The following is a 12,294-nucleotide window of genomic DNA, read 5'->3' as shown; positions in this document are numbered from 1 at the left end:
TGGCACACAGTTGGCAGTCAGAGAACAAATGAAGCATTTTGCCGGCTGTCTCTGGGGCGTGGAAGTTGTTGCCCCGGGCCCAAATTTCCGCCCCGTGGCTGGGATGGCTTGTATTGTAGACCCCCAGCACCAGCTCCAGCCTGAGCCCCTGCCCAGGTCTTGCCCTGCACACGGGAGCGCCGCTTGGGGCGGTGCCTCACCCCGTGACGTAATCCGGGGCGGGACTTCCGGCCGCCGAAGTTTAACAAGTCCAGGCGGGAGCCGGAAGCCGAGTGCTGAACGGGTTGCGCCTGGGCTCCCCGTTGTTCCGCTGCGGAGAGGTGAGGTCCCAGAGGTCCCGGAGTCAGCTGGTAGCCCGATCACGCGGGTCACGTCCGACCGCTTTCCTGTCGCCCGGCCGCCTTTCAACCACTTCAGAGTTGGGGCGCCAGGGACGCTTGGGTTCCGCGCGCTCCGGCCGGCCCTGCGCTCCAGGCGGTTACCCGGCCGGGGCCCGGCGGGCGGGGAAGTGGCCCGGGATTCTCGGGTCGGGGTCACGCACCTCCGCCCCCGACTGCTCCGCCTGGTCCCGAGAAGTAGCGGGTCCCGCTAGGGTAGTTTGACGGCGGCTGAAGGGGGTGCGCAGCCTCCGGAAAGTTTTGCCTCTTCCCCACAAGTCTGTCTCCCGTTTTGTAAACCTCCCTATGGTTCTTTTGGCGGGCACTGGAGTGCGTTTTACCAATAACCCCAGGTGAGCCGTGCTCTGGCAAGTAGAGTGCGTCCTGGTGGAGGAAAGTTGGAGAAGTTTTATTCAGCTGAGTGTTGTTGACTTGTTGCGAGCAGCTGCCATCCCTAAACTGGGCCGGCCTGGTGTCCGGTTTATGCCTGGTGCCCTGGCAGATCTCTTTGGACGCGACTCCCTTTGAAGAGCTGATGTAGCGCTTCTCCCTTTAATGTGCTCAGATCCCAGAAATGGGTGATAGGTAGGCAGATGGTCCCGTTTCCCACTTAGAGAAGAAAAAATTTAAGGATTGTCAAGGTTACCATCACCTAAGTTAGGGCAGCACTTTAAACCCATCTTTTTCTGAACTTTGACTTCAGTAATCTACCCACTACACCACATTGCCTATCGGGCACTGGGTAGGGTTATGGTAGCTGGCTACATCTTTCAGGAGTGTTTCTAGGCTTAGAGATCACCTTTCCAGCATCTCATTGTTACTTGAGTAGGAAACCAACAGGGCAGAAGTTACATATGTTTAAAACACCAAATCGAAACACTGTATGTGTACATTTCAACAGGTGACTTCAGTGACTCTTAGTAGCACTGTTTATTTGATGAAAAGAGCATAACAAAACATGTGAGGATCTTTCTGGTGTTAAAAGTGTTAGCTTTTTAATAAATATTAATTTTTTTTTGGTCTTTGAGACTGAAAGATTCCTGTAATTCATTTTTGCCTTTAACTTGTCCTTTGAACTGGAGTATATTAGACCTAAATGTGATGCTTTCCTGATGACTTTGGGACCCGTATGATATGACTATTGCTATGCAATACTTGTTCACCTTGGTACCAGTAAGGTGTTGGGAGTGTACTTCTATGCTCTTTTTCTTTCACATGTACTTTTGAGCATATTTTTTTCTTACCCATCATTCATAGTACTTGCTGTTCTTTAAAGTATCTGCCTGGATCAACTTCCTTGCCTCTGAATCCTAGACTGCCTTTGGTTGTGAGAGCACCTTGTTAGAATTATGTAGTGCCTCTAAATAGTGCATACTGTAAATAAATGAGAAAAGTGAAGGTATCATAGATCAAGAATTGGTATAGGGATAAAGTGGCATCTCTTTTGATGGTATTACAAATTTTAGTTATTTGGAAAACTTGGGATGTCAGGATTCAGACTTGCAAGTACACAGGTTTATGGTACATTTTTAAAAAAATATTAGGATGTTGCTTTTAACACTTATGTATTGAGTACCTACTGTATGCCAGGAATGTTTCAAGATTCTGATATAGGAAGGCAGACCTTATTATGAGAACAAATAAGAATTTCAGATAGTAGTAAATGCCATGAAAAAGAAATGAAATTGGGCAATGGAATACAGAGTAAAGAAAGATAAGTGTTAAAGGACCACTTTAGCCACAGTGGTCAGGGAAGACCTTTCTGAAGCAGAGACACTTGAGCTGAGACCTAAATGATGAGAAGAAGACCATGGGGCAGCAAGTGAAAAGACACTGAGGTGAGAATGACCTTGTCTTGTTGTATGAGACAGGAGGCCATTGTGTTCAGAGTCTGGTGGCCCTTGGGGAAGAGAGGTAGGAGAGTTACCCAGTAACCAGGTCATGTAAGGTAGGGTAAGAAGGTTGGATTTTATTGTAATTGCTATTGGGGAACAATTGGAAGGGTCAATCAAGAGTATGTGATATATATTTTAGAAAGGTCACTGCTTCTACTTTGTGGTAAGTGCTCTAGAGTAAAAAAGGACAAACAGCAGTTCATTTTTGATTAGATGTTTCATTTCAACAGGTTTTTTCCTCCCCATCCTGTTTAAATATAATGTTGTAAACTTTTTGTAGGCGCAGTCATGCAAGAAAACCTCAGATTTGCTTCATCAGGAGATGATATTAAAATATGGGATGCATCATCCATGACACTGGTGGATAAATTCAACCCACACACATCACCACATGGAATCAGTTCATTGTGTTGGAGCAGCAATAGTATCCTTTTTTTTTTTTTTTTTTAAGTAACCACCTTATTGGGCTTAACAATAAGTAACAATGAAACTTTGGCATATTACACATAATGAAAAATATATTTAGTATGGCTACCATTGACTAAAATATAGTAGTTTTTAAAAATTATATATAAATGTATTTTGATTTTGTCTGTTGATTTTATTTTTTTAAAGGTTGAGTTGCAGCCTACTCATTCAAAAAATATTAGTATCTAGATAATAGAACATAGAATTAATTGTGTTATCAGCAGTTTGGAATGAGTTTTTGCATCTGCATTTGACTATTTGAATCTGATTTGGAAATTAATGACAGAATTTGAAGACAGAAACAAAATGAGGAGGAAATAAATTGTTGAGTATCATCATCTTACTGATATTCTACTTGTATTTCTCTCCCTTTCTATGATGAAAGTAACGTTTCCCAAACAGAAGTAGTAAAATTGTATAGCTTGACTTCTTTTCTTGGTGAGCTCCTAAATGTGGATAAAATGAATGAAGGAATTACACCCGTAAACTAATGTTTCTCAACCTCTCGCTATTGACATTTTGGGCTGCCTTATACATTTGTCATGGGGACTTTCTATACATTGCAGGGTGTTTAGAAGCTTTCCTGCTAACTACCCACTACATGCCAAAAGCCACAATGGTGACAACCAAAAATGTCTCCAGAATTGCCAGAATCACCCCCAGTTCAGAATCACTGCTGTTAATTCTTAACACCCTTTTATGAAAATATAGAATTGGTATGCTAGGAACTATTTTTTTTTTGTGATGTTTACACTGTTTCTTAAACAACAAATTGTTTATGATCTTATTAATACCAAAGTATTAATGTTTACTTCTTAATGAAAGAAAAATATTAAAACTTTAAAATATGACTTATCCTTGAACAAAAATATTAGAATTTTTTTATGTTTAAGGCTTGTTCTTACAAGTACATAACAAATATGACAAATTTTCTTAGCTATTTAAATGTACCTCTTCATCATTTCTTGATTTTTGCATTACAGTAGTAAAATTTACTTTGGTGCTCTATTAATCAAACTCATAGTAAAGTAACTAGTTTTTGAAGGACTCTCCAATGTATAGTAGGGAAAACGTTTTGAAGAGAGAGGCAAGTAAATGAAGTGGTTGCCCTCTTTTTAGATTTTCATTATTTTCAGAGCTTATTTTTTTCTGTTATTGTGTAAGAGAAAAGAAGTAATTTTTAATAAGATTTATTACTTTTTGTTCTAGGGAATTTTACTGGGAGCTGGCATTTGCTGATATGTTTCTAAATGACATATCAACAAATTGATGTGGCTATGAGGTTGTGTTGGTTGGCTTGGAAACTGGTTTTATTTCAGTATAGTTTTCTTGTGTGCATGAATCTGCACTGAAAGCCTTCATATATTTATTTGTCTTCCTAATGAGATTTTGATTCCTTCCATGGAGGTTGGTTATTGAAGAATAAAGAATAGTTGAACTCAGCAACTTTTGAGTCCCCATAACATAGATTCCAAAAATGGGATTAGTGCAAGGTGCCAGGGAGGTTAGTTTTCTCTTTTGGTTCTTTAATAATATTCCTCATTTTCTCATGACTTCTAAAAATATAAGAGAACTTTGAAAAGTATATAGCTTACCCTTTCACAGTATCTTCTTTCAGTTCTTTTTTATATTCTAAGGACAAAATTAGTAATAAACAGAGGAAGAAGCCAGGGAAAGGGAAATGATTTATTTTTCTCAGTGTTGTAGTACCTATGTAGAAATGATTTTGTTTGAATGATATTATAATATATGGTCTAGAAAAAATCTGAATGTTATGCAGCTTATCCAAAAGTAGTACAGTTAGGATTGAATGCCTAGTTAGCCATTCTCCCTTGATTCTCTGCATAGACTTTATTTGTTAAAGAGCATAAATTTAAACTGCTGATATTAAAATGTGTTACGACTCTAAAAGTCTGAATTTTATTCTTGATTGTATTAGTATATTCAAAAATTTTAGTTACTTTTTTGTGTTTACTTATTACTACCCATTTATGTAAAATAAATATAATTTTAAATTAAAATAATTTAGATTATATTTAATTTAAAATAGTTAAAATTCTTCCATTACATTAATAGTTGCTATTGAACCACACTCACTTATATTTGCCAGTTAGTGTACTATTCATTCTGAATATATTTCAGACTGAAATATTCTATCAAAAGAATTCCAGTTCTGAGAAAATATTAGTATTCATTTTTTTTTTGTAAAATTAGGAGAGTTGCGAGGGTACTTACTTTCTGGCTTAAATTCTTACCAGACACTGGTTTAATAAATAAGCATCTTGAGCAGTTTTTATAGATAGAAAGGCTGACTTGCTATTTGCTGATGCTGCCTTTGTCATGCTCTCATTTTTGAAGGATAAAATTAGTCCTTCTGGCCTACCCCGAAAATGGAGTAGAATTTCACATGGGTTAAATAGCTTTCAAGTGATAGCAGAGCCAGAAGGGGTAGTTCTTTCTTGCAGGAGTAGTAAAGAGAATTTGTAATTAGTAACTTGAGCTGATTTTGAAAGCTACTGTGTAAGCTGTATTTATGTGCTTATCTTAGTGTTTGCTTGTGTGATTGCATTCTGAAATAATAATCTAGTGCCATGGATGATCATGGATTGTTTGCTCCATAACTCTTCATTTAGATAACTTTCTTGTAACAGCATCTTCCAGTGGTGACAAAATAGTTGTTTCAAGTTGCAAATGTAAGCCTGTTCCGCTTTTGGAGCTTGCCGAAGGGGTAAGTTTTTGTTTGTTTTTTAACTCTTTGTTTAGAATCATAGTTCTACTTGTGTAGCAGTTGCTTATTTACTGTGGCACTTGCAACTTAAGATGAAAGTAGTTTAAAGCATTATTTTTAATCTAAACTAAATACAGTAACACTTAAAGGTGAAGTACATGTGCTTACATGTGTTTAAGATAAAATAATACTGGATCCCACAGGAGCAATTGAGGACTTGGATTGTATTAATTAATACTTGCTTTCTCTGTTTTTTTTCTCTGTAGGTAGGATTTTGTTCAAGCTTGATTTAGGACTATGTCACACCTAAGTCACTAAGTTGTCCTGACCATGTGAACCCTTATGATATAACTACTCTTACTGACCTTGGGTTCAGGATCATCAGCTAAAGACTCCCATCTGATGGTAGCCCTCTGCCAGATTTAGTTGACTAGGTGGGGGAGGGGCTGCCTGAGCTTCTCTCAATCTCCTTGAACTGATGGCTTTGTCAAAATGAACTTTAGTCCCATAGCACATGAAATGGAGCACTCACTGCATATTGTTTCTTTATCCTGTTTTATGTTAATCCCCCTGATTCAGAATAATATTGGCTTCCTCATTTTCCTTGAAAACTGTTTCTTTTTAAAACAATGTAAAGTCTGAAAAAAAGTAGTTGGTAACTTTTTTTTAAGTTTCAAAGTTTTTGTAGTAGACCCTAAAACATTATAAATGATCATAATTTTATATACTGAGATAGGTAAGGTAGCCTACTTAGAATGAAAACATCAGAACAAAAGAATAAAAACTCTGCCAACTTAAAGAGGACAAGATTTTTAATAAGTTTTTAAAAAAAGTTTTTAGTAAGTTTTTAATCAGCACATTGTAGCTGGAAGTATTTATGGCATAAATTGATATTTCAGTTCATATATGCAATATGCATTGACAAGCATCAATTAGGTTGGCATATTCATCACCTCAGAAAATGTATTATTTCTTTGTGCTGGTAACATTAAAAATTCTGTACTAGCTACTTTGAAATATACAATTATCAATTGTGTTCAACTTAGTTACCCTACTGTGCTATAGAACATTAGAATTTTATCAATCCTCTCTTACAGGTATCTAATAGGACTGGCCTGAACCTCACTTCCAATGCACAGTTGGAGGCTTGGGCAGAGCTAATGTCTACTAAGGGTAGAAATGGAGTTTGAGGTACTGTGCCTATTCAAATAGAATTAATTTATGTCTCATTGTCCTATATATAGATCCCTATTAAGAACCTATGAAATTTTATAAGATACCTATAAAATTGCTCAATTTAAGCTTTTACAGGTGTCCTCTGTAAGGATGATGAGACATAATACATTAAGTAAAATTGAGGCAAGAATGTCCCTGGTCAGTCAGTAGACTGCAGTCTTCAAGAGTAGGTAGAAACCATCTTTGGATCTTTGGATTTTGTCAGAGGTGGTCAGTAAGCATTTATTGAATCAGTGTCAGTGTCAATGCTGAAACATTTTCCTCTGTTTTATTTACACACACACACACACACACACACTCTCACACTCTCACACTCTTTCACTCTTTTATGTATTATGCCTTAGAATCAGTGAATCTATTTTTTCTTCCTAAGCATAAACTCAACAGATGATATGCACAAGTGTGGCTCAGTTCTAAGGATTTTGTGAATATTTTAAATTAGTTGCTGTAATTCTTAGTTACCTTTCCCATGTTTAAGAAATCACATAATGCAAGTAGGTAAAAGTGAAATCATTATAGTTCTAATTTTGAATCTACTTAATTTACTTATAAAATACTTTCCAAACATCGATTCTATAGTCTTTCTTATGAGTTTCATGTAAAGTATTCATGTGTTGATAACTTGGTTTTTTGTGGGATCCAAGTCCTGTTGCTCATGGTATTTGAAATCTTAAATCTTTTCTGCTAGAGAGAATAACATTCCATTCTACTTATTTCAAAATTGCCTTTAGAGTAGAACTTCTAAATTTTTTTTTTTGCGCGCGCGCGTGTGTGTGCACGTTTTACTTCTTTAAAGTTGACAGAATGTTGTTAATAAAATTATAATGGGTAACAGTAGATGGGGTAGAGAAAGGTGGGAGGGGAGGGGAGGGGGATAGGAAGGGGATAGAAAAAAAAAGAGAAAAAGAAAAAAATTATAATGGGTATTATAAGCTACTAAGTAATCTATAAATTTGACCAGCTGTAATTTTTAGATTTTTTTAAAAATTATGCCTGTTGTTGGCTTATGTCTTGGGGTTACAGGATTCCTGTAATAACCACACATTTTCTATTAATTATTTTAAGTTATTTAAGTTTATTTATTACATTAATAATATATTAACATAAAAAGATAATCTATTAACAGGGTAAGCCAACTATAAGTGTAGGTTTTATTCTGAACCCTTAAGAATAAGTGTAATTTGGCATTCTAACATATCAGTCTTTGCTGGACATCATCTTTGTCTATTTTCTTTTTTAAAAATATTTTTTAGTTGTTGATGGATACATTTATTTTTATATGGTGCTGAGTATCAAACCCAGTGCCTAACATATGCTAGACAAGCACTCTACCCCTGAGCTACAACCCCAACTCCTTTGTCTATTTAAAGTTTATTTTGGTAATTCTTAGCAAATTGTCCTGGTTTGCAGTGACAACCCGATTCTAAATTTTATTAGTTTCTTTAGACCAAAGTCAATACCTAGAATGGTACCTATAAGAGAATTATAGCAACTGTACTAAAACACTAATGTAATGTGCATCCTGCTACACTGTTATGTTAGTTGATATTCTTGGTCAAAAACTAGGAGAAACTTTGGCTAGTCTAACTAGAGTGCGGGAACTAGACTTTCTGTACCCTGTTAAGAATCTCTTGTGCAGAAGATGTTCTTGGGATATATAGACTGTCAAGGTACAAATAGTAGATGTAGTTCTTACCTGCCATTTCTCAGATGAAACATAGGCTCATCGACATGAGGTGAGTTGCCTAAACCTATATAACTCAGCTTTGAACTTAAGTCGTGAAATACCTCTTTTGGATTTCATTTCTTTGTTTTTTTTCATGGCACCCAACTGAAGATATGGACAATTGATATAACTACATAGTGCCTCTGTAGGTGAAATAGGAACATACATGTATCATTTTGCTGTATTGCATTAGCACAGTTACTGATGGCACCTACTAGATAGGAATATTTATAGATTTTCACTGTGAGAAGAACTTGGTAACCTCTGTATTTCTTAGCCATTTACTTTATAAGTGGAGATGATCTCTAAAAAACCTGGCATTATGGTAGAAGATAGGCAATAAATTACAAGCAAAGGACACCCAGGTATTAGTGAGATGTTTTGCAAAGAACTAATGTAAGATATTGGGATAGTAATTTATACCAGGTGGCTAAGGGAGGCTTCCTGAAAAGGTAGCACTTAAGTTGAAATCTTTTGACTAGAAAAAGCCATCCAGACAAGGTTCAGTGAACTTAGCTTTCTAGGCAAGGAGAGTAGCAGTATGAAGACTTGAGGCAAATACAGAATTGTTGTGAATTTAATAAATAAAAGTTGATATGACTGGAGAATTAGTAGATAAGGAAGAAAATGGTAGGTGATGAAGTAGACAAGTAGAGTGCTTGTCTAGCATATGAATAGGGCTCTGAAAGCTAGGTTAATGGGTTTGGAATTTATTCTAGGTGTGATTGGAAGCCATTGAAGATTTTTAAACAAGTAGAGAGGCATGCTTTGATTTGTATTTTTTAAAGTTCACTCTGCTTTATGGAGTTTGGTATATATGGAAGCAGGAGTAGAACTAGTGAAAATAGGATGTTGCTGTTTTCGTTTGGCAATTTTTGGATTAGTGCTAGTAGTAGCTATAAATAAAGTTGTTTGGAGTTTATAGAACCTATTAATGGATTGAAGGGAGAAAGAACAAGGAATCAAGGATTGTTCAGGATTTTTATCCTGAGAAACGGAATGGATGGCATCCTTACAGAGATGAGGAAGAATGTAAAGTCAGTTTATTTTATTTTATTTTATTTTATTACCATACTGGGAACTTAATCTAGGTCCTCAAGCATGCTAGGCAAGTACTCTACCACTGAGCTACATCTCCAGCCCCTGAGGTCAGATTTTGATGACAGGATTAAAAATTGGGCTCCGTATGATGAGATTTGCTAGGAGATTTAGGGCTTGTATATTGACCTGTTTTAAAAAAACCAAAAAACAGAAAAAAAAAAACCTCTCCATTTGTAATTTGTTTCTATTGTAAACTAGAAAATTCTTTAAAAACTTCACTCTTTACCATTTTCCAATCTGGGAATTGATTCTAATTTCGGATACTCTGTGGAGATGAGAGAATAGGGTGGTTTTTTTTTTTTAATATTTTTTTAATTTTTTTTTTTTATTTTTAGTTGTAGTTAAACACAATGCCTTTATTTTTAAATTTATTTTTCTTATGTGGTGCTGAGGATCAAACCCAGGGCCCTTCTTGTGCTACATGAGTGATCTGCCACTTGAGCCACAACTCCAGCCCCTAAGACAATAGGTTTTATTAAAAGAAAATATTAAGGGCAATCTGATGGGAGGCCCAGATTTCTTGTTTCCTAAGCTTTCCCTGCTGTCACTTTTCAGTGGAAGAGACAGCTAATATAATTTCCTTGATGTTTTCTAGAAATTCTTGCAAGCTGTTGGATCCATATAAAAGATGATGAGAGGAAAACTCTTAGTGTAACTATTACCATGGAATGCTTACTAAGTGCTGGATAAGACTTGGTAGTTGTGGGGTCTGTTAAATTAACTTTTTTTTTTTTTTTAAACAGCAAAATCAGACATGTGTTGATTTAAATTCCACATCTATGTATTTGGTAAGCGGAGGCTTAAATGGCACCGTTAATATTTGGGATTTAAAATCAAAAAGAGTTCATCGGTCTCTCAAGGTAAGCAATTTTCTTTTAAATCTTTACAGAAAGGGTATCACCCAATGTGTTTTAGAGTAATTATCCAAACTTTTAATCTTGAGGATAAAATTAAGATGCTTGAGAATTGAAGTGAGTTTTGTCAGGGGAAGTAAAAGTGCTGGTTAACCAAAAAACCTTGTCCTTTTTGCCTCCATGTATATTAGGGCACATTGCTAGCATTTGTTTCAACTACTTCTTTGTTTGCTTTTTTTTTTGTTTCAACTACTTCTTTGTTTGCTTTTTTTTGTTTAGCTTTTTTCCCCCTGAAACATGGTTTGTTGTTATTGGGGATTTTTTTTTAGGCACTTTGGAAAGATAAAACTGGTTCTGGAATGACGGCAATCATTTTAGTCATCAGAGTTGAGGATTTAGCTTTTTAGTTTTGTGGTATATTAGGTTGCTGATAATGAAATACTTATTAAATATCTGAACATTTAAAATTATTTAAATCTATTTAAAATTATTATATTTTTGCAGTTTCAGAAAATAAAAGTATTCTTAATAAAGTATGATTATGATGACTTTTGTAATAATATTTACTCGTTTTGTCTTTTGCTTTTTAGAAGTTGATCTTTAAAGTTACTTTTAATTTTTACTTTTAATAAAGTTTTAATGTGAAAAAATTTAATGTATATGCGTACTCACACAGGAGGAACTTCCTTTAACCCGTCAATCATATACTTGTCATCTGACATCAACTCTTGCTCAAGAGTATTTCATTTTAAGCTGGGCTCAATGGTGCATACCTTATAATCAGCAGCTCAGGAGGTTGAGGCAGGAGGATTGCAAGTTCAAAGCCAGCCTCAGCAAAAGCGAGGCACTAAGCAATTCAATGAGACCGTCTCTAAATTAAATACAAAATAGAACTGGGGATGTGGCTCAGTGGTTATCCCATTAAATCCCCTGTACCAAAAAAAAAAAAAGTGTTTCATCCTTATCTTCACCAACTCTCATCCCTCTACCTTCAGGTTATTTTGTAGCAACTACCAGTCCTTTTTTTTTTCTTTTTTTTTTATGATTTAATGTCATTGACTTAATTCTTACCAGAAAAGTGATAATATTGAAGAATGGTTTTCTCTTAGCTAAGTTGAAATCTAATTCTCTTACTGCTATTTAAATACTGTCATTTGAAGTTGGTTCTTTGAAAAGAAAAACAAGATTGATAATCTCTTAGCCAAACTAACCAAAAGAAAATGGGAGAAAAACCAAATTAATAAAATTAGAGATGAAAAGAAGAAATCACCACAGACATCTTAGAAATCCAGCATATCATTAGGGCCTATTTTGAAAACTTACACTCGAATAAATTGGAAAACCTAGAAGAAATGGATACATTTCTAGACAAATATGATATGCCAAAACTGAATCAAGAGGACATAGAAAACCAATAATTTGTAATGAGATATGTGCAGTAATAAAAAGCCTTCCAACAAAGAAAAGACCAGGACCAGATGGATTCTCAGCTGAATTCTACCAAACCTTTAAAGAAGAACAAATGCCAGCACTCCTCAAATTATTCTGAGAGAGGAACAAAACACTACCAGATTTATTCTATGAAGCCAATATCACACTCATGCCCAAACCAAATAAGGACACGTCAAGGAAAAAAACTACAGACTGATATCTCTGATGAACTTAGATGCAAATACTTAATAAAATATTAGCAAATTGTTTTCAACAACTCATTAAGAAGATTGTACACCACGAACAAATTAGTTTTATTCCAGAGATGCAAGAAGAGTTTAATATATGTGAATCAATAAATGTAATTCATCACACCAACAGAATTAAGGACAAAAATCATTTAGTGGGCTGGGGTTGTGACTCAGAGATTCAATGCAATCCACATCAAAATTCCAGTGACAGTCTTCACAGAACTAGA

The 12,294-nt window shown here is 35.7% G+C and overlaps 1 protein-coding gene across 3 annotated transcripts in view; it reads left to right on the top strand.

Annotated features, from left to right (window-relative positions):
- Positions 1-260: 260 nt before the first annotated feature.
- Positions 261-12,294, top strand: part of Nedd1 (NEDD1 gamma-tubulin ring complex targeting factor) — a 53,229-nt gene continuing 41,195 nt past the window's right edge. Inside the window, exons 1-4 of one of the 3 annotated variants that reach the window (XM_026397827.2) lie at positions 261-320; positions 2,553-2,696; positions 5,374-5,468; positions 10,275-10,391. In XM_026397827.2, coding sequence (XP_026253612.1) covers positions 2,561-2,696; positions 5,374-5,468; positions 10,275-10,391 — 348 coding nt within the window. In that variant the 5' untranslated portion in view covers positions 261-320; positions 2,553-2,560. Of the gene's footprint in view, positions 321-626; positions 731-2,552; positions 2,697-5,234; positions 5,261-5,373; positions 5,469-10,274; positions 10,392-12,294 lie in introns of those variants that run through there. The other 2 variants (XM_077798333.1, XM_026397832.2) reach the window with 2 other exon arrangements.

This window comes from Urocitellus parryii, chromosome 5 (genome assembly GCF_045843805.1).
Source record: "Urocitellus parryii isolate mUroPar1 chromosome 5, mUroPar1.hap1, whole genome shotgun sequence".
NCBI classification, from domain to species: Eukaryota; Metazoa; Chordata; class Mammalia; order Rodentia; family Sciuridae; genus Urocitellus; species Urocitellus parryii.
The sequence above is the reverse complement of the archived record's forward strand: the minus strand, read 5'-3'. Positions and strand labels throughout refer to the sequence as shown.